Here is a 21455-nt window from a genome sequence, read left to right as displayed (position 1 = left end):
TTTGAGGGTCGAATTGTTTTGAAAAAAAACTTTCCCACATGGTCAAATTGCTTTACTGTGGATTTTGAGTGTACAAAATGTGTAAAATCATGAATAAATTGTAAAAAAAAAATCAGGAACAGTAAACAAGGAGAGCGACAATACCTCGTGAGCATCATTATTAAACAAGCTAAAAGCAGCGCCAATACACACAGAAATTAACTTCCGCCACCCCTGCAAGGGAGTGCTGGTAAAAATAAATATTTCGCACGCCACCGTTGCAATTACATGGTTAAACTGAAAACATTTGTTGCAATCACGTGGCGAAACTGAAGCCACAAGAGGGCACTGACACAGACCTTGTGATCTGCTGAAGCTAGAGAGTTGTTATCTCCGAAAGAAGGTAGCACAATTTTTTTGTAAGTCCTAGGAGGTGGCAGCATCTCCTAGTGAGCATGCGTCGTCAATATGGCGCGAAATTTCAAGCGGAGGGTCGAAACCATACCGTACGGCAAAGACCTTGCGGAACGGAAAACCGTCGCAATACATATATGGCGAAAACCCTCAAAGGGTAAACAGTGAAGCTGTTTTTGGTCAAGGCTTTCATGGGACGAAATTTGACAACGCTGTTGCAGTGATGTGAAGTGGGCACAGCCTAGTGAGGAAAAGAGCAAGCACCAAGCACACATGCAGCAAGTTAAAGGAATGCTTGAATGAGACGCTTATATAGGCAAAGATGATCTAAACTACTGAATCTGGTGGCAATGTTTTACTTGTCAACATTGTTGAGCAAAAAAAAAAAAAACATTAAGCATATCAGAGGCAAGACAAATACATGAAGGAGATTTGCAGTTTTTTAAATTAAAAATACATGGCTGCTTAGTTTTTCCGACAACAAATAAAAAAATACACCGTGAAAAAACAAAAAGCGCTTGTGACGCCCCCTCGTGGCAATGTTCCAAGTTAGAAAGTGACAAAAGATTCCAGTAAGTGGTGCAAGCAGTGGAACACGGCAAAAATGAATTGGCGTGAACAGGAATCAATCTGCTGGCTTTGAGAATTTCTATGATGCTTAGCCTTGCAGTTAGGGAACGCCAGGCAGCATTGCTGCTAACATCAGCGTTTGCGGCGGTCAGTGAAGCTGAGCTTTTTTTTTAGGGGTGTGCGAATATTCGAAACTTCGAATATTCGATTCGAATGTTTTGGTATTCGATTCGATTCGAGCGACACTTTTATTGTTCGAAATATTCGAACCACCCAAAACTAAAAAAAAAAAAAAAAAAAAAAAAAAAAAACTAAGAGCGTATCTTCTGTATCGGTGTTTATTTACAGTGGACTCTAGATGATACGATTCTGGGGGCGCGAATTACGGGATGATACGAATTTCCGAAAAGTCCAGGCGAAATTGCATTGTTTACAATGGGAAAAATTTCGGCTGTTACGAACGGACCTGCGCGGCCCGGCGGAAGATACGAACGAGCCGGCGAGGCACCCGACTGCCGAACGAGCAAGTGACGGCTCTCGCTCCCCTGTTTGTCACTCTCTCTCCAGAAACGGCCGGGCTGTTGTTTTCTGCTCGCGAAAACGCTCTGCGCACGCCCAACGCGCTGACACCGCCGCGAAACCACGCCCACGCTGCGCGCGGCGCGGCCGGCGGCGTCAACATGGCGTCGGCTCCAGCCGCGAAGTGGCGCGGGGGCTCGAGCGACCGCTTCTAACCGCTCTTTAAAATGCGGCTCAAGGGAGACACGAAGTTGCTTGTGCGGTAAAGGAGCTGATAATGCATGCGAAAACGGTACTATAAAACATCATCCGCGCCGCTAGTGAATGCGCCCATAAAATATTTGCCGGGGTGCTAAGCCTAACCATCTATGGCGGAGCCAAGCCGGCTGTCTCGATCACATCGCAAGTAAGTCAGGCTCCTCCATCCTGCCGCGCGCGTCGTGCGTCATTTTCTGACCGAGGTAGGCGCTTCCGCGGGCGCGAAATCGTCGAGCGCGGGCGCGAAATCGCAGAGCCGAGGCGAGCGAATCGCGTGCAAAAACGCACCATGCGGTTCACGCTTGGCTGTTTCGGCGTGTAGCGAGCTTGGGCACAGCGAGTGAGGAGACGAGCGCGGAGCTTTACGTGCTCCAGAAAGGACTGCTTTGCGACACGGGGGTTAAAAAAAGCAGAAAAAATCACGAATTTCTTCACGCGAAAGTAGGAAAAGAAATAAACGAAAACTTTTTTCAGCGCTAAATTTTTTGGTCTGTGTTGGTTCATAGGAATTTCGGATGATACGAATATTTTTCGCAGTCCCGCGAGTATAGTATCATCAAGATTTTACTGTATCAGCGCGCGGCAATGTGCACGGGTTCGGGCATGCCAGCTACTAGTGTCTCAAGTGAGCGGCTGTTTTCGGTATCTGGTAAAGTGGTGACGAGCAGGAGGTTGTCACTGCTCCCCGAGCATGTCGAGCAGTTAACCTTTCTCCATGTTAACATTTAAGTGAGTGCAGACCTTAACCTGTTGAGTGCAATGTAATTCCTAATTTTACTTTGAGTGATTTGTTGTGCAATAAAGTTGCAGTTTTTGTGTCTCTAGATGGTGAAAACATTAATTTTACAAAAAACAATAAGTATTCGTATTCGAAAAATATTCGAAAAATATTCGATTCGATTCGAACTTTGTTTTTATTATTCGAATTCGCTTCGAAATTCAAAAATTGATATTCGCACACCCCTACTTTTTTTTATATTCAAGAGGCTATAGGCTGCTTACTAAAGTCCAAGTTCTAGTGAAATGGCATTCAAACCAAACAGCGCGCTCATGCGACTGAGTACAGCCAGAGCTCCCACGGCAATTATTTCATCACAGCACACATTCCGTTGCAGCCAGCTGAAAGCTCGCCATTCTTCAGGCAAAGTTAACAAGGTACAACAGTGTAAAAAGAGGGCCCTGCACAAAACCACCACAATGCAGCAAGAGCACATTATAAGCAGTCAGAGCAAGAGGCTGCAAAGAAGCCATTGGTTAAGCACATAATATAACATTCTGCGTTGCACGTACACGCAAATCAATATGTGGCTAGAGCCGGCGCCTAACCATAGAACAAAAGTCCCTGTCTGGAAGCTCACCAGTCCCGTCCGCAGGTAGTCGCTTGTGTAGCTCGCAGCTTCACCGCTTCCAAGCTGCTGCTGTTGCTGCTGCTGCTGCTGAGATTGCTGCTGCTGAGAGGGCAGGGCGCTGGCGCTGTTGCTTTGCTGAGCTTGGTGCTTGAAGAACAGGACAGCTTCAAAGTTCATGTAGGCCCATGCATGCCAGGCCTGTGGAGACATGTTAGAGGTCAAGAGAAGATAGAATTGCAGGAGCCTGAATCAGCTTAACCCTTTTACGGCCGCAGCTGTACATGTACTGTGGGATGGTCGCCATCGTGCATGTATGAACCATGGTGCCACATGCAAAATTCACACCAAAACATATAGGTGCAGTATCCTTGGTTGCCGTGTTTCTGTTTCACTGAACCAACCTCCATGCTGCGGCGTTTCGTCAGTGCTTCCCTTGTTTTTGTTCCTCCGAATTGGCGCCGAGGACATACCGTGGCGCCACCTACGAATGACGTCACTTGTTGGACGCCGGGTCGGGTTGTCGTCTGCTACAGCTCATTTCCTGTGCGTATGCGGTCGCGTGTTTTTTTTTGTGTGTGTGTGTGTCTGTGGCCACCGTACCCCCCCCCCCCCCCCTCGCGCTTCTTGTGGATTTGATGCAAATTACCCAAAAAAGTTGTCTGCAACCCGAATAATCCGGGCGAGCAATCAGCGACTCGCTTTTTCCCGGCGACACCGCCGCGCCCCACAGATCATACGCAGCCAGCTAACGTCAAGGACGATGCAACTGATGCCGAGAAAAGTACACTGTAAATTCATCATGAAATACTTGCGACGTGACATGTACGAGACTGTGTGTGCAAGGAAACACCTTGTAAAAGCGACGGAAGCGCGTCGCTCACTTGTGATCTCACCGCGCCTACTGCTCGCCTTGCCTGGTAGATGAATGACTACGTGAGAACGGTGATCGGATTGCTTCGCCGCGCATGCTGAAAACTACTGCTATGATGCGCAGTTCGGCTTAAGCAGTGTCTATTACCCCTACAATGTTTTTCATAGTTATTCCCGGATTTTATTAACGATCACTGCCGTAGCACGGCAGTGTTGATATGTTTACTTTTCGCGACAACTGATATGTTTACTTTTCACGACAACTTGTCCGCAATGTATAAATGGTATACGAACGCGAGTTTTCAACGCCTGCGAGCGGGTTTCGACATGGCAATATTTAGTTTTCATTGGGACTTCGGCGTGGGAATGTATAACTGTAACGTGGGCTCTTTTATGTTTACAGTGAGCCTGCCTTCCTCTAGCATCAATGAAACTAACGATTGCTCACAGAAGGTGAGGCTGTGTACGAGGCGAAACACGTCGTTAATGAATTAGGGTAATTGGGAGTTTTAAAATAGGAGAACCGAGCGTTGGGGACCCCCAAAAGTGATGGGGGAACACAAACGCAACACGCGCGCGCGCGACGAAAGGGTCTTCTCGAACCGCTCGCCGCCGGCTTCGGATGCACGTAATCGAATGTTGGGAACTTTAGGCTTAACGTCGCGGCAGATATTTCTTCGCCGCTATCGTTATAGTTGCGAATGAGAGTCCCTAATACAACTTTTCACTTCACTGTCACCCTCTGTCTTGTATGTGTAACTTTGTATCCGCGTCCGTTTAAGCGATCGATGATCAAGAACCTGCCACGGCCTCGGCCGATGCTTGCGCGCAGGCACATATCCTTCGGCCGCTCGCCGCACCGCGCGTGAACGGGCCGGCGGTGCTGGTACCGACCTTTGGGGACGGTCGGCGTAGATCGCGGCAGATATTTGAGCATCGCTTTGAAAACCACAGCTGATGACACTGCCTAGCGCAATTATTCACCACTCTAACATCCACATTCACCGCTGGCGAATTACTTTTCCCCAACTAGAGTGATTTTAAAAAGCGGCGTCAAGTTGTTGCTGCCGCGACCTGCGTCGGTTCGAGCTGCTCCGTCGGCCGTGCGGGCAGGCACGGTAATGTGTGCGCGGAGCGTTTCTGCGAGCAGTAAACGCTTCATGATTTCTTGCTTTACACATTTGTTGCAAACAAGGGAAATCTGGAAACTTAGCTTGGCAATCATCGTAGTCTACGTTGTTGATCGGGGAAACGAGCCGCAGCTTACGCTTCGGTCGCACACGTACGCCACCACGCTCAAGTTGTTTGCGGAGAATGTCCCACAGTTGATACGGTTATAAAATCCCCATGACGTCTGCGTTTGACGCACTGAGAATTAACTTCAAACGACGGAAGTTAACACGAAAATACTTTTAGAACACGCGTCCTAAGCTAAGTGTCACGCGCTGCAAACCAACTGTGCAGCAAGGTAGGAACGGTGATCCTACAAGTGACGTCAAAACGATCGCAGCGCCAGCCTCTCCAGTGGTGGGCCTCGCGGCCAATATTACGACTATTGGTGATCAGGGAAAAGATATCCCAAAGACTGTCCCATGCTTACATATCCATGCTAACAAATATATCTTGTGCTCACACCCAGCCCAACTGTATAGGTGGTTCAAATTAAAAAGTTTAGCTGTCAATTTCTTCGCTTGGCAACACTGGAAATGACCACAAACATGGCGCAGCTTGTGTCACTGTGGCCACATGCAGAAGAAAAAAAAAAGCACCGGCATGCGCCGTGTGCTCCATTTGAACCCGATTCTCAATGGTGGTGTCAACAGAGATGTTATTAATCGCACTCGCATTACAGTCGAGGCATTACTTTGCGTTCGGTGGAGTAGAGTTTGGAACGTCACACAAATCATGTGGTTAGCACGGACAAGTACCGCCACCCCGCAGAGCCTAACGTAACCAGTAACGGCGCACCCACATGGTTGCCTGCACACGTGCCTCGCCAGTGAATGCAACCTATAGGTTGTATTCACTCATGGCACGCATGCGGGCAACCATGCGCATGCGCCGCAATGCCGTTGCCCAAGCGCCTGTGTTTCTAAGGTGATGCCACACTGGTTGTATCGGGTTCCACGAGATGGCAGTACTTGTTTGTGCTGGCTCTGGATAAAGCACAGCACCTGACAACAGCCAGCTGTTCAATGTTCCAAAATGTGCCCCACCGAACGCAAAGTGATACCTCGGCGCCAAATACTGTTGTGTGCAGCACCCTACAATCTACTTATCACCAGACCCGGTTGAAATCATTGCACGACTAGGTACAGCGGTAAAAACTTTGGAGCCTACGTATGCGTGCAACGGCATTGTGATGGACCATATTGCGAGTGTATGCAAGTTGAAGCCAATTGCCACTCAAGGACAACAAATATTGCTGCCGAAAATTTTGCTGCACGGAAGCCAAACTGTGGTGATTTATTCAAGGTCACTTGTGATTTGCCAGGGCTTGTGCCGGGTGGGCAGTGCGAGCACGGCACGACTCGGGAGACAGCCTCGCATGCACTAGCTTGCTACGCCACCATCACATCTAAATCGGCAAACGCGTGAAACATTTCTTCCACACCATTATTTGGTTTTTGTATCCAATTACACATTAGAGGGCACCTGTGGCGACATCCATGGTCGGAGGTAACTGCAGCGTCAGCGTCTTGCACACCGTGTCACTTTTGTTCGCAGCCCCGGTTTCATTCTCCGGGGATGTGAAGTGCTCTAGGGCAAGTAGAACCCCACCACATAATGTGAGTGTGAATAATAATTTGTCTGCTGACACCACCCCCAATACTGGGTTAAAATGCAGCAGACGATGCACGCTGGTGTTTTTTCTTTTTTCTACGAGACGCGGGCGCAAAGTGCATGCGCAGGCACAGCGGGCACTGTCATGGTGATTTCCAGTGTTGCCAAGCGAAGAAATCGCCTGCTAAACTTTTCAGTGAATACCATCTATACAGTCGATCCTAGATACAATGAACTTGATCGTCGCACGCTATTCGTTGGTTATTTCCGCAATCCTTAATGGGTTTAAAGCTTTCTCTACAGACACTACATCAGCTGTGGGGCGACGCAGGTAGCTCTAAAATTTGAAACCAACCTGAAATTCCTTACACTGGAGCTCTACCACTAAGGCTATCTGGTAGCTGTCCAGGCATGGCACCCTGTACGCACTTCCCAGAAGGACGTGACAAAAAGAAAAGAGCGGCAGCCCCGAGGAGAAGAGATGCCGCACCTTGTACCAGTCGTTGTCGTGCTCAGTGGCCAGCTGATAGTAGTGCAGGATCATGGGGATGGAGCTCTCGTTGATGCCCTGCATGCACTCCTCCCACTGGCCCAGCTTCAGGTAGCACCTGCAGAGAGAGAGAATACCTTCGCTATTGGGCTGCCACTGAGCGCGGACGTCTTGGGCAGCATTATGTACAAAGATGACAAGAAGCCAACAAAGCGCACCCTCAGTGTGGCTGCTGCAACCACTCGAATGTCAGGATGGCAAACACATATTCTGGTTGAATTTGTACACAATCTGAACTCCATGAGTGTGTCCTTTTGTAGTGATGTAGTATGACATAGTACGTATGACGCAGCATGTATGCACATATAGAGGAACCTTTCCTATATCACATCTTAGGATAAAAATCTCAAGAACACGCATGCTACTAGTGGCACAACCCCTTAAAATTCTTCAAGGCTTCTCACCCTTAATTGGTACACTGCCAAGCAGGGTATACGGACCATGACAAATTCCACAATATGCGTAAGAACACAATTTTTGTACTGAAGCGCACGTCACCATTCTGCGATAAATTCTTACACCATATCAAACTTTATAATATGGCAAAGAGTGAAAACGCTCATGTGTTCGAGATTTCGACGCCCGTTAAAGATGCCCAGGTGGTCAAAATTAATCTGGAGCCTTCCACTATGGCACGCTTTATCGCCTGTGTAGCATTGGCGCGTTAACCTCTATAATCAATCAATCAATCAAATCAATCAAACTTTATACAGTAGAATCTCCATGATACAAATCTCGCGGGACCGCGAAAAATATTCGTATCACCCGAAATTCGTATGAACCAACACAGACCGAAAAATTGAGCACTAAAAAAAGTTGTTGTTTATTTCTTTTCTTACTTTCACGTGAAGAAATCTGTGATGTTTTCCTGCTTTTTTTTAACCACCATGTCGCCGAGCAGTCCTTTCTGGGGCGCGTAAAACCTCACACTCGTCTCCTCACTTGCAGTGCCCAAGCTCACTTCATGCCGCAACAGTCAAGGCATGAACCGCACGGTGCGTTTTTGCACACAATTCGTGCGCGTCGGCGTTGCGCGTGCGTTTTTTTTCCTCGCCCACGTCAACGATTTCGCCCATGCGGCAGCTTCTGCAGGGTTCGCACAGGTCCTTGAAAACCTTGAAAACCCTTGAATTTAGAAGTGTCCATTTCAAGGCCTGGAAAGTCCTGGAATTTTTAAAGGGTCCTTGAAAACCCTTGATTTTTCGGGAGAGAATCAATGGCCCTGTCTTTTCACAAGAATTTAAAGTGTTTGTCGTGGATTTTAGGTGCTAACAAATGTAAAAAAAACATTTTAACAATCGAGTTTCAATGTATTGCGTGAGTTTGGTGGATTTTCATTATTACATGGCAACATTGGGAGTAGGCACTTGTCAATCCAATCCATGTCGCGATACAATCCAGTGAAAGCCAGCTTCTGTTCTCTATCTTGCATCTTCCATCTAGGCTGTGACCGCTCGCTCCTTGCATGTTTGCTGTGCCTCATACGCTCCATCGGCGTTTGCTTTTACGTGCAAATGGTGGACGTATGCATTGTTCATCCTGCCTTGCAGCAACACTTGTGGATTAATTTCAGCTGATACTCTTGCTGACAAAGCCGGAGATGCAGGCAACATTAACTAAGTTTTGAAATCAAACAGCGTCACCAAACACAAAGGAAAAAGAAAAACCTCTAAATACCAGTCATGAAATAAAAAATAAATCTGGGGGAGCATTTTACGAACCCGTTAGCACCTATCTAAATGTGCACTAATGTGCTTAGGTATTGTGCAATAAAAAACTTTTGCATTGTGTTGGAAAAGTTATAAATAATCCCAGATAAAATATTAGATGGGGACCTTGAAAATGTGTTTACTGGTCCTTGAAAGTCCTTGAAAACCCTTGAATTTTTGCTTTTCAATCGTGTACGAACCCTGTTCTGTCTCAATCAGAAAATGACGCGCGACATGCGCGGCAGTGGGAGCAGCCTGATGACTTGCGCCAATGGAGAGGTGCGTGCTCATGGCTGCAGTTTTGAAGTGCTCGAGACAGCCGGCTGGTTCTGCCAGAAATGTTTCGGCTTACCACCCCGGTAGATATTTCACGGGTGGTTCCACTAGCGGCGCGGATGATGTTTCATAGTACCATTTTTGCCCAGATTATCACCTCCTTTACCGCACAAGCAGCTTTGTGGTGCCTTGAGCAGCATTTTAAAGAGTGGTTAGAAGCGGTCGCTGGAGCACCCCGCACCACTTCGCGGCCGAAGCTGTCGCCATGTTGCTGCCGACGGCAGCACTGTGCACAGCGTGCGGTTGGTTCCGCGGCAGCGTTCCGCCTGTGGCGTGTGTGGCGTGTTTTCGCGAGCAGAAAACAACATCCCGGCTGTTCCTGGAGAAAGAGTGACAAAGAGGGGAGAGAGAGCCTGTACGTCGCCGTCACTTGATTGCTCACCAGTCGGGCGCCTTGCCGGCTCGTTCGTAACAGCCGAAATTTCTCCCATTGCAAACAATGCAATTTTGCCAGGACTTCTCAGAAATTCGTATCATCCCGAAATTCGTATCACCCAGAATTGTATCATCGAGTTTCTACTGCAATATCTTTTTTTTTCAAACTGAACCACTCAGGAAACAAGCAGCCAAATGCCTGTCACAAAGAAATGCAAGCCACAACGAGACCTGGCCAGAAGCTTCTGGTGCTCGCTCCGCTGGGCATTCTCGTTGGGTATGGGCAGGCACAGGTGGTTCAGGGTACTGTTTGCCGGCAGCTCCGTTTGTACAAAGTGGTGCAACTGCCTCAGGGCGTTCTCCTGCAACGAGAAGACGACAACGAGCATTACGTGCCGCTACAAGGGAACACGCTTGGGCAGCACCACTGGTACCCTCACGAAAACACTCAGATGTGATAAGAGGGGGGAAGCTCTTCTCATTCTGGGACAAGCACAACACGAGGTGGTTCTCACCTTTTGATTGCTCTGCCACATGTGCTTGATGTAGGCGAACGTCACAGCAGGGTACGCCGTGGGCAGTGGTTGGTTTGGCACTAGCGATGGGTCCGTACCCAGCAGTGTGACCAGGGTTCGGTGGGACTGGGCCTGCACCGAATCGACATGCGCAAGTGCACTTCGCATCACGTCACAACTTCCCTCTCACATACTATTAAGGATATTTAACCGTCATACGAACTTCCCCCTCTACAGAAGTCTGTGGTGAGCAAGCTTTTAATTAAAACACATCACCAGGAAAGTTACTCGTATAAAACAAGTGCTTCCAAGTGTTGAAAATGGTAACTATTCTTTTGAGAGCATAAAGCGGACCGCACTACTACGTAGCAGCTCATAAAAGCTAACTGCAGTAATGTAGAGCAGCAGTACTGAAGAGAAAAAAATCCCAGGCTGTCTCCGATAACGTGAAACCTGGGGAGGGGCGAAGCATGCAGTGTATAAGTGCATTCTCGGCGCCTTGGTGTTTTTGCCCACAGAGATGAAACCGTTGGGGGGTAGAGGTATACAGCTTTGCTGTAAAAGTATCGTGTCTTTAAAGCACAAAGCTCTCCAGCGCGAGGCGTAAACGAGTGTCCCAGTGTTTTTTTAATACGCATTACATTCCAGCACGAGGCATAAATGAGTGTCCTGGTGTTTCATTACCGTGAATACATGAGACGCCGACAACCCCAGCCCCTAAGGGGCTTCATGCCTAAAAAAACGCCTATTTACGTTGCTATTAACTGCTGCTAACACCTTAAAAGCTTGCAAAAGGGTGCTTTTAGAGCAAAGCAAGTCCTCCGAATGAAAGATAAGCTTTCTAGTCAGAAGGAATGGAGCTTTCCCAGCGAGCACTCGTGGTCACGTACCAGCCGTTCATTGCGCCTGCAGAGGCTGCTGAACTTGAGCCAGCTGCGCATGTCGTCCTTGGGCTTCACCACCAGCGAGTGGAGCTGCAGGATCCTCTGCCAGTCCTCCACGATTCGCTGGCAGCCCTGCTCGAAGGGGCACACAACAACAGGAGGCACGACACGCTGTGCTGCTGCAAAGTAATCTAAATGGAATGTGACCAACAACTACACATCTGCGAATGAGATATTGGGAGAGTTGAGTCATAATGTAATACCCCTGCCACATGGCAAATTTAATGTCATTCCCATCGAATGTCATTCATTTGACTTAATACCATTTTCTTGACGCGCTGCTACACGGCCAAAATTAATTTCATTTGCAATGATGGAAGTTGCAATGGGTAAAAACTTCCGCAGAGAAAATATTCTAGTAAGAGCTTCAATATTTGAGAAAACTGAGCGAAAAAAGCTTAAACACCTTTACTGAACTTTGCACTTTTGAATGCACTTCAAGCAGAGTTGCAGCAGCTTATTGAACACGATTAACATTATTAGCCAAGCCAAGTCAAGTTAGCACAATAGCAGTTTTTTTTTAACTTTATTCGGCTTGTTTCATATGAATAAATAAATGACTAAAAAATTATACGCATGTAAAACTATTATAATGCTACTAGCCCTTTAGTAATTTGTTTTGGGTGGGAATCCCCACAAAGTCTCTGGTGTCGAGATACCGTATTTATTCGAATATAAGGCGAGGTTTTTTTCCAAAATGTGCGGTCTCAAAGTCATACCCCGCCTTATATTCGAAGCTCAGTATCCCATAATGCCGATTCTGGTGTGACAGTTTTGGTTTCCACTTTCCAACCATTTCCAAGCTTCCAAAAGAGCCCGACAACACTGTTGGAAATGTAACAAAGAGATTTCAGAATAAAACGCATAAAATTTTACACAAACGCAGGTTGCAGATAGTAATTACCGAGTTTCGGCAACTGCAAGGGTATTGAATAGCTCGCGATACAGCAGAGGCCATGGCTGCAGACGCCTTCGACCATGTATGACCATGTCAACGAACTGAGCCAGCAGTAGGCGCTCTAAGCCAGTAGTAGCTGCGAAGCTTGTAAACAAGTTGGGATGCCATTTTGCATTTTTTGTTAGAGCTCTCGGAGTCCCTGCTGCAAGATTTTCTTTCTCTGTGCTTGTTTCACGCGACCAGCGCAATGGCGAGTCGTCATTGACACTACGATGCAGCCTTCAAGAGGAAAGTCATAGCAAAGGCGGAAGTCTCTGAAAACTGCGCGCCGGGTCGAAAGTGAGACGTTCCCGAAAACAACGTGCGTCGTTGGCGCAAACAGAAGACGTCGCTCTTAGCATGCGCCGCGACAAGGAAGGCTTTCCGTGGCCCACGAAAGGGAGCGTTTCCCGAAGTGGAAAAAGTGCTGACGGACTTCGTCAAAGAGAGAAGAGGCCACGGTTTGGCCGTTACTACCGACATCGTGCAGATGAAGGCGCGCGAAATCGCGAGAGCATGGCATTCCCGCTCTCAAGTTTAAAGCCAGCCGGGGCTGGGTGCAGAAGTACACGAAGAGGGCTGGGATTTCGTTGCGAAGGCGGACCTCCATGATGCAGAAGTTGCCAGGAGACTATGAAGAAAAACTAATTTCCTTTCAAAGATATGTTATCGGCCTGCGACGCGACCACGACTTCCTACTTGGGCAGATTGGCAATGCCGATGAAACTCCGATTTTTTTTTTTTTTTTTTTTTTTTTGACATGCCGTCAGCCCAGACCATTCACCAAAAAGGTGATCGCCAAGTGAGCCTGCGCACTACGGGCAACGAGAAGGCTTGGATAACCGTGATGTTAGCCTGCACCGCCGATGGGCGGAAGCTGCCCCCCTTCATCATCTGAACAGAAAGACTATGCCAAAGAACGAGGTGTTCCCGCAGAACGTCCACATTCGTTGCCAGGAGAAAGGGTGGATGACGGAAGAGCTTTTTCTTGACTCGATAAAATCGGTGTGGTGCCGGAGACCAGGGGCACTGCTTGCCCAGAGGTCAATGCTGGTGCTCGACGCCTTCCGCAGGCACCTCACGGAAGGTGTGAAGAAGCAGCTCATGGACAATCAGACAGAGCTGGTCGTCATTCCGGGGGGGCATGACGAGTCAACTACAGCCGCTTGACGTTTGCCTTAACAAGCCCTTTAAGGCACATGTCAGACGGCTGTACAATGAATGGATGGTGTCTGACACTGTGGCCCTGACGCCGTCGGGACGTCTGAAGCGGGCGTTACCGTCTATGCTCGCCCAGTGGGTGGTCGACACTTGGGCAGCGATCCCCGAAGCCATGGTTGCGGCATCGTTCTGCAAGTGCTGCATTTCAAATGCTCTTGACGGCGCCGAGGACGATGACCTCTTTGAGTGCGCAAGTGACAAGGAAGATTCGGATACCACCACCTCTGAAGACAGTTTCTAAGTTGCTTCTAAGTTGCACTTCCGCCTCACTCCGAATAAATATCGTTGTGTGTAGATAGTTCATGAATACTTGGTGTCTGCTTTGCTGAAAGGTAAGGAATTTAGTTGCCTTTTTTCTTTCGTTATTTCTAGGGATGGGCGAATATTCGGTATTGTCGAATATTCGATCGAATAGCTCTCTATTCGTTATTCGCTTCGATCCGAATGCAGGTATTCGATATTTTTGAATTATTCGATGCTCCCGAATAGGCAGCTAAAAGCCAAGCTTTTCGGCCAAGCTTTCCGAGAGTTACCCCAGGCTTGGCTCAAGACCCACCGACGCGGACATTTCTATTATCAGTGCCGGCACTGCCGAGTTGCTGCCTTGCCTAGAGGTTCGAAGAACCTCTCGGCCGCCAGTACACTTTAGGTTAAAAAAAAAAGGCGGCACTGAAACGACACCGCTCCGAACATAGCGGGCACCAAGCCAGCAGACTTGTACAGGCCGCCATTTTGAATAGGCTCGCACAGTGCGGCAGTACGCCGCACTAAGCGAGCCTATTCAAAATGGCGGCCAGCCACTTGCGCTTTGCTTGGCTACAGCCGAGGATACTAATGGCTACAATACTTCTTTTTTTAGCGGAGCTTCTAGGCAGCGCTTAACTCTGCGAGTTTCTAGGCGGCGCTTAAACTTGTGAATGAGCAGCCGGAGGAAACTGCTGCACCTAGAGCATGTGGTGCAACAGGCATTTCTTCGTGAAAACTTGTGAATACAGCAAAGGAAAGCTGTGTGTAAGATTTTCCAATAAATGTTCAACTGGTAATAGTTTTACACAATGCTGTGCCTACGTGAGTTCTAATTATAAGAAAAAATTGTGTACATTAGTCAGGTCACAAGTTTCTCATTTGTCTTTGTGATTTGCAATGTGCACTATTCGAACTATTCGATTCGAAATTATTCGACCAAATCACTATTCGCTTCGAATTCGCTTCGAACCTCAAAATCTATATTCGCCCATCCTTAGTTATTTCGCCTTATATTAGTGTGCAAACTTTTTTTTTCTTGAATCCTTCAACTCCCCCCTCGCCTTATAATCGTGACCGCCTTATATTCGAATAAATACGGTAATACATTTGCTGGCAGAACACAGTCAAATGGGTTCCGCAAACTCATTCGTTGCCTAATGTAATTTTGACTGAATGTTATTACATTTTCTCGTGTGGCAGCAAACAAATGTCATTTTGAACGAATGACACTCGATTGGAATGACATTAAATTTGCCGCGTGGCAGCGTTATAAGTCAGACTCCCTGCCCAAACCTTCATGATAAACTACAACAGCTAACTGACACAAACAGGCTTCAGCAAGTCAGCCGCATTTTCAACACCAAACGAGAAGTCGTACCGTCTGCCGATTCACCAGGTCATTTTTAATTAAATGCTAAAATACTTCCAGCTGGAACTGAACCCACAGATGCTGCAGAAAATTAAGCGATGTGGGAGAAACAGTTCACATAGAGGATAGCCAGGGAGGCTAGAAAGAGGAGGGCAGCACAGCCTTCGCCCTTTCATCCCTCCTGTTCCTCCTTCTAAGTGCAGACACAGTGGCGCACACGTCTGTTACTGGCAAAAACAAGAGCAGTTCCAAGTCTTCCTTTCTGCCTCTCCTGATTTGTTCCGATCTTACCACCAAGCATCAGTGGCATTCGTTTTCCTGAAGGTGTGCCAAGCGTGGAAAAATCAACTTCGTACACCATTCTTCAATCGCAGATAAAGAAATCAAGCACAGGCAGGTGCTGTCGGGATAATTTACAAGATAAGCCAGAGGGCAAAAATAACAACACAGGGGGAGAGGGCAATGAAGGCAAAGACTAGAAACAAACGGCACTATGAGTGTACGTGTACAAGGTGGCGCAAGAAGAAAAGGCACAACAGAAATCAACAATATGACGCAGCATACCAAGCAGTTTGAAAAGGCACTGATAGTAAACAGCATTGGTTAAAGGAGGGGAAGAAAGAAATGGGGGGGGGGGGGGGGGGGCGGCTGCATTGTTTGTACGGAAAGTTTTCCGAGACCGCGATAATCTGCCACATGACCAGGCAACACATAACTGAGGTCCCAAGATAGAAACAATGAAGCTCGCACTGACAAAATAAGTACACAAACACTCTGAAATGAAATTGCCCTTAGCTATAATAGCATTGTTTGGGAACAAATAAAAATGAGGATTATGATGATGACCATGATGAAAAACTGTGGTTGATTCCTCTGTCATAGGAACCAGTACAACCCAAAAGTGAAATGTGCAGCGAAATCTGCAGCTGAGCATGATTTGCGGGTAGGTAGCTGTCCTGTGGGTGTGCTTGGCAAGAGACATCCTGCTGCCGGGTCGCTTCTGCCAAGGTGTACTGGCGTCATTTCCGTAACCGATATGATGTCAGTGAAACCTTGGTGTATCTTGGCATAAAACACTTTCGTGTTAAAATATAGAACCCGAAAACGAACAACCCTAAGTATAACGTACTCTTTAGTACTAAAGGTTGCTTCCCCGCAAGAACCCCGTGTGCAGGGGTGCACCCTTTACAGGCCGCGTGCTTCATTGTACTGGCGTCATTTCTGTGACAGATATGATGGTAGTGAAATCTTGGTTTAGCCCGGAATAAAACACTTTCGTGTTAAAAGAAGAAGAAAATGAGATCAAAGAAGTATGACAATAACGGTGGTTCATGGTAGATGACAAAGCAAGCGCTCACCTGCAGCCTGTCCCACCACTTCTGCTTGATGGCTTCCCTGCGCTCAGGTACGAGCTTGTACTGGATCACTTCCTCCAGTTCGGCCAGCATTTGCACTTGCACCATGGCCTGGCACACGTTGAAGTGGGGACGACGATTGTTAACAAACATCAGTGGCTGCCACATAATTTACAGACAACTACACACTTGACATAACTAATCAAGGTAGGCTACAACAAACTAATTCTTGCACTGCCTCAAAATCACGCAGTCAATACACACCCCATAGGCTCTGCTGTAGCTTTCCCCCACCATGGCAGTCAGGTCCGTGTCTATCAGGTCTCTGGCTTTGTCAATAAACTGAAAGGAAAGGCAAGCATCATGCAATCAACCTCCACGGCAACATGAGGGGAAAGGAACGTTAGTAAGAGCAACAATTCAGAGGCAAACCCCACAACCCTAAGTGGCTACTCCGTTCACAAAAGGAGGGAAAAAGCTGACTTTATGGGCTTCTGAAAATTTTGACAATGAAAAGAACAAGGAGATTTTTTTCTCCCAACAGAGAGACACGAAATGGTCACTCAAAAACTTCCCGTTTTTCAAAGGAAAGACGGGTGGTCAAACAAGCCGCCCTCACCTGCTGTGCCACCTGGAAGTTCTCCCGGTGCACGGCAAGCACCGCGTGGTGGAAGGCACTGTCGGTGGTGTCGCGGGGTATCACCTGCACGTACTCCTCCATGGTGTCCCACTTCTCTGTGGAATTAGACAAAGAAAAGGGGTTAGGGCCACGCAGCCGTGGCATTAGGTGCACCACTCAGGCATACACCACACTTGCACAAGGCTGGCACTCGAAATGCTACCGTATTTACACGATTGTAGATCGGCCCTTTTTTTTTTTTTCCAAATTTGACAATTCAATGTTGGGATGTCGACTTAGAATTGAAATCGAAATGTGTACCGCTAGTAACGGCAAGAGAAATAAGTGGGGACAGCTTTGTACTCTCGTTTCCATGGTTATGGTCAAAGTGTAGCATATTAATTTACCACTGCATACATTCTGGCAAAAAGTGATGCCGACTTTAAAAGTTGGCATTCCCGATCTGTGCCCTTTGTCCACCATACATTAGAGCGACTAACCTCCCACCATCACATTCGGAAGTGTACTGAACAATTTGATGATTGTGGCTACGTTAGTGCCGTGCATTAAATCAAGGGATCACTAAAACTCTTTTTTTTTTATTAGAGACAAACAAAACGCTTCTTGAATGCTAGTAATGTACTCACTAATAAACCGAAATCGTGCGCTGCCGCTTCCGTCAGTCGCCATGTTGCTTGTTTTGATATCACGCGGCAGTGGCCGATGCCGGTTGCTTCAATGGTTGTCATCTCGCAGCGAATCGGTTTTTCCCGCTCAACCCACAGTGCTTGGTTATTCCGTGTGCTTATACAAAATCTTTTCTTTTTTAACATCTACTGCGCGCACCACTAGCGCACGGCTCTTGAGAGATGCAACTGAGAGATGCAATTTTGGGGGGGTCGACCTACATTGGAATCGACTAAGAATCGTGTAAATACGGTAAAAGCTTAGGTGGCCGAGTCTAGTCCTTGTAGCGGACGCTGCTTTGGAACATCCAACTTTTGCAGCATGCTAGCTGTAGTCTTGTCCTTACCTCTCTCACTCCTCTCAGCTCCTCAAACATGGTCAGGTGTCCTTGCTACGAAAAACTATTTTGAGTTGGGCGTAAGGTTGTGCTCTGGAATAATTCCTTTTTAAGTGCGAATGCACTTTATAAGCGACCCTGAATTCCGTTGACCGCCGTCCGTCCACATAGCAACAGCTGCGGGTGCGCGCACTCCTCGTCTTCCTTGGCAACGGGGGGAGATGGCACATACCCATGTGGGGGATCGGCCAGGAATCTCCTCGTCTTCCTTGGCAACGGGGGGAGATGGGCGCGCGCTGCCTGACCGCTGACATGGCATATACCCACGTGGGGGATTGACCAGGAATCGGGCGTGAGAAGGGCTAATGCACCCGCTTAAAGGAGTACTGACACGAAATTTCAAAGCTGAGATCCGCTCTAGCAATCACGTACAACGACAACACAAATAGGTATCTGTGCATGGCACATACCCACGTGGGGGATTGGCCAGGAATCGGGCGTGAGAAGGGCTAATGCACCCGCTTAAAGGAGTACTGACACGAAATTTCAAAGCTGAGATCCGCTCTAGCAATCAAGTACAACGACAACACAAATAGGTGTCTGTGAATAAATGCATCTTTCTTTCTTTGTAGTTGTGTGTGTGTGTGTGATCTCTCTTTCGCGAACATTACCGAACCGCGCAAATTCAACTCGTGCATTCGCACTTTCACATTCTTCCCCTCGGGGAAATGCGGGGAAATTTTTTTTGTCGATTTCCTTTGTTTCAAAGGCCTGACAATGCTGAATTTCAGGGAAAAGCATTATGAACAGAGCTCTCAACTTTTGCAGACCTTTCAAAACAAAAACATGTCTTCCCAGAGTACACTGCCCAACACACCTAAAGTTGGTACCCGAAAGACACAAAACTGTGCTGTCGGATCACGATAATCTAAACTTGCTTCAATTTCCACATCATACGGACCGGTGTCCCGTTGTGTCATAGCCATGTGCACTTAAAAGTGACCTTACACTTGGGCCGTGTTTCATTCAAACAAATGTGCGAACCGCCTTAAATTATAGTAAGAAAGATAGCACTACACAGCATTGCATTGTGTGGACGTTTGGTCATGCGTGTGTGCACAAATGGAACTCTCGGGCATTTAAGGACTTAATGCTTTACACAACAAACAAACTGTTTTCAATGCTGACTCTTCCCAGTTGAAAAAACTGAACAGCTCACCAAGGCCCCAGGCAGCCGCCGAAGCCATGCGAGCCATCTTCTGCTGATTGGCATACTCGCTGCCGCTCCAGTTCTCGGTGGCCAGGTGGTACAGCTGGTCCCTGCACCATGCAGCAGCAACACAAGGCGGGACCCACCACGCTTCTTAGTAGCGGAGGGACAGCCCCCCTGCCGACAATCGACTCGCAAGCAGTGCTCACCACTCTCCGAGCACTTCGAGACACCTCATCTGGCCCAAGATGAGCTCCACGTCGTCTGGCTTCTGCTCCCGCGCTCTTCCATACACCCTGAGTGCGTTCTCCCAGTCATGCAGCTTCTCGTACCAACGCTCTTTCACCCTCTGCAAACAGGGGGCGCTTCTGTCAGGAGGTTCCCTGGTGTGATACGAGGACACTGAAGCACCGTTTCAACATAACGACCAAGCAAGTACCCAGACACTCCGCATGGGTTTGTGAAGCACTGCAAGACGCCTTACGCATCTTTGAATATCTGTGCCCTAATGGTCTGAGCAGTGCTAAATGCCACTACATGTGTGTTATGATGTTACATCTTTGTAAGCCATTTTTTGCATTTCCTTTGAAGGATAAAACAATGGTTGGATTGACTGCACTGTTGGTGCGCGATGGAACCAAGGGGAAGATGCGGAAATGTCGAAAGCATTTCATGAAAGCTTGAAGAAAGTGTACTTTGCAGTCACATGCACTAAATGAATTCCTGCTCCCAAAAAGATGAAAAATTGTTGGTCAGGGTGTGAATTTAACGGCTAATTCAAAAGGACAAGGCACATATCAACCTGCTGGCATTCATGTGAAGTTCGGTGTAGGAAACGACTATGCAATAGTTAAAAACAGGGTTTTAAATATGCTTCACGCAAAATGGGCATGCAAAGTTAGGACAGAGACAAAAAGCTGGCCAACCAGGTCTGTTGCGTGACACTTGGTTGCGTATTCTAAGACACCCGCGGCGGCTTCAGGCTGCTGCAACTTGTTGTTGATGCTGCAGAAAGAGAAAGAGAGAGCGGAGGAAGACAATAACAATCTATTAAAAAAGCATTCACATCAATTCAGTTTTTCATCATTTAATTCTGAAGTAGCCGAAATATTCTCTTTTCTCTTTTTATTCTACTACATCTGGCTTCTGACCGACCAAGTTGAAATTAAGTAAAAAATGCCACACTGACAAAGCTCCAAGTCGAAACAACACTTGCTTTTTTGCACACAATGCAGCACTTATGAAGGTTTAAACAAGCGCCAGGCAATGCGACCACACATTCCATACTGCTGCGATGACTGACACACACCTGATCAGTGCTTCCAGGACCTCAGTGGTGGGGCCCTTGTGAAATTCGTCCTCCTTGTAGTGGAGTGCCTTGGCGTATGCTCTGCACTTCATGGCCCGCTCACCAAGCAGCCTCTGGTCAAGTGGCAGTGGACCCTGGTCACGCAAACGAAGAAAACAATCAGGACAACAACCAGTACAAGACACTGATCAGCACTTGTTTTCAGCAGGGATTCAAACTAATACCCCTGTCAAACGGCAGATCTAATGACATTTAGAGCAAATGTCATTCACTCTAAATGTCATTAATTCGGTGCTACACAAGAATACCAAATGACATTTGAATAGAATGACATTCAGCGGCTAATTGAGGTTTGGGAGCTCATTCAGCAGCCAAATGAGCATACCCTCGACAGCAGTGGCGCGTCACTAGAGAAATAGTTCAGTAATAAACCAAAGAATACTGTTTCTAAAAACTGTTAGATAATTTATATGTTCCCCTTCATGTTCTTTTTCAAATAGAGAAAAACTAACAAGCACTAACAAAAAAGAAAATCTCGCCCCCAGTGCATGTGCTACCCTAATACGGATTTTTGGCGGACTTGTCTCGGCTTCTGATGTCTACTGCTGTCATCTAAACCGGTGATTTTCGTATATTTATTTAAAAAGAATAATCCTTTGTTATGTTTCTAAAAAAATAATATGTATGAAAACATTCTAGATGCACTTCAAATATAATTTTGCGGTTTTGCGAGCTCGCTAATCGTCCCCGATATCACTATGAAATGACATTTGTTTCGCCGTGTAGACCCGCATGGCCAAACCGAATGTCATTAACAGCTAATGTCATTCACTTTGAATGGCATTAGATTTGCCAGGTGATAGGGGTGTAAGTGTGGCCTCACTAGAGAGAGTGTCTGAACATGAACCACAGAAGAAACATCTAAGGTCACAACACCGGAACTGCTGCACAATAGAAGGACAGCAAAACTTTGACTTGCATTTCCCCACATTA

At 47.2% G+C, this 21455-nt stretch overlaps 1 protein-coding gene across 1 annotated transcript in view; it reads right to left on the bottom strand.

Annotated features, from left to right (window-relative positions):
- Nucleotides 1–21455, bottom strand: part of Mtor (serine/threonine-protein kinase Tor) — a 72872-nt gene that overhangs the window by 25549 nt on the left and 25868 nt on the right. Inside the window, exons 27-38 of the mRNA XM_077676415.1 lie at nucleotides 20463–20596; nucleotides 20080–20158; nucleotides 19363–19502; nucleotides 19163–19263; nucleotides 16920–17035; nucleotides 16565–16642; nucleotides 16304–16411; nucleotides 11119–11244; nucleotides 10229–10360; nucleotides 9945–10075; nucleotides 7234–7351; nucleotides 3099–3287 (exon numbers count right to left, since the gene is read on the bottom strand). Of these exons, the coding sequence (XP_077532541.1) occupies nucleotides 3099–3287; nucleotides 7234–7351; nucleotides 9945–10075; nucleotides 10229–10360; nucleotides 11119–11244; nucleotides 16304–16411; nucleotides 16565–16642; nucleotides 16920–17035; nucleotides 19163–19263; nucleotides 19363–19502; nucleotides 20080–20158; nucleotides 20463–20596 (1452 nt within the window). The remainder of the gene's footprint in view (nucleotides 1–3098; nucleotides 3288–7233; nucleotides 7352–9944; nucleotides 10076–10228; nucleotides 10361–11118; nucleotides 11245–16303; nucleotides 16412–16564; nucleotides 16643–16919; nucleotides 17036–19162; nucleotides 19264–19362; nucleotides 19503–20079; nucleotides 20159–20462; nucleotides 20597–21455) is intronic.

Source organism: Haemaphysalis longicornis, unplaced genomic scaffold, assembly GCF_048455015.1.
Source record: "Haemaphysalis longicornis isolate Haplotype H1 unplaced genomic scaffold, Haemaphysalis longicornis Haplotype H1 scaffold_7, whole genome shotgun sequence".
In the NCBI taxonomy this organism is placed as follows: Eukaryota; Metazoa; Arthropoda; class Arachnida; order Ixodida; family Ixodidae; genus Haemaphysalis; species Haemaphysalis longicornis.
This window is presented reverse-complemented; position numbering and strand designations above follow the sequence as displayed.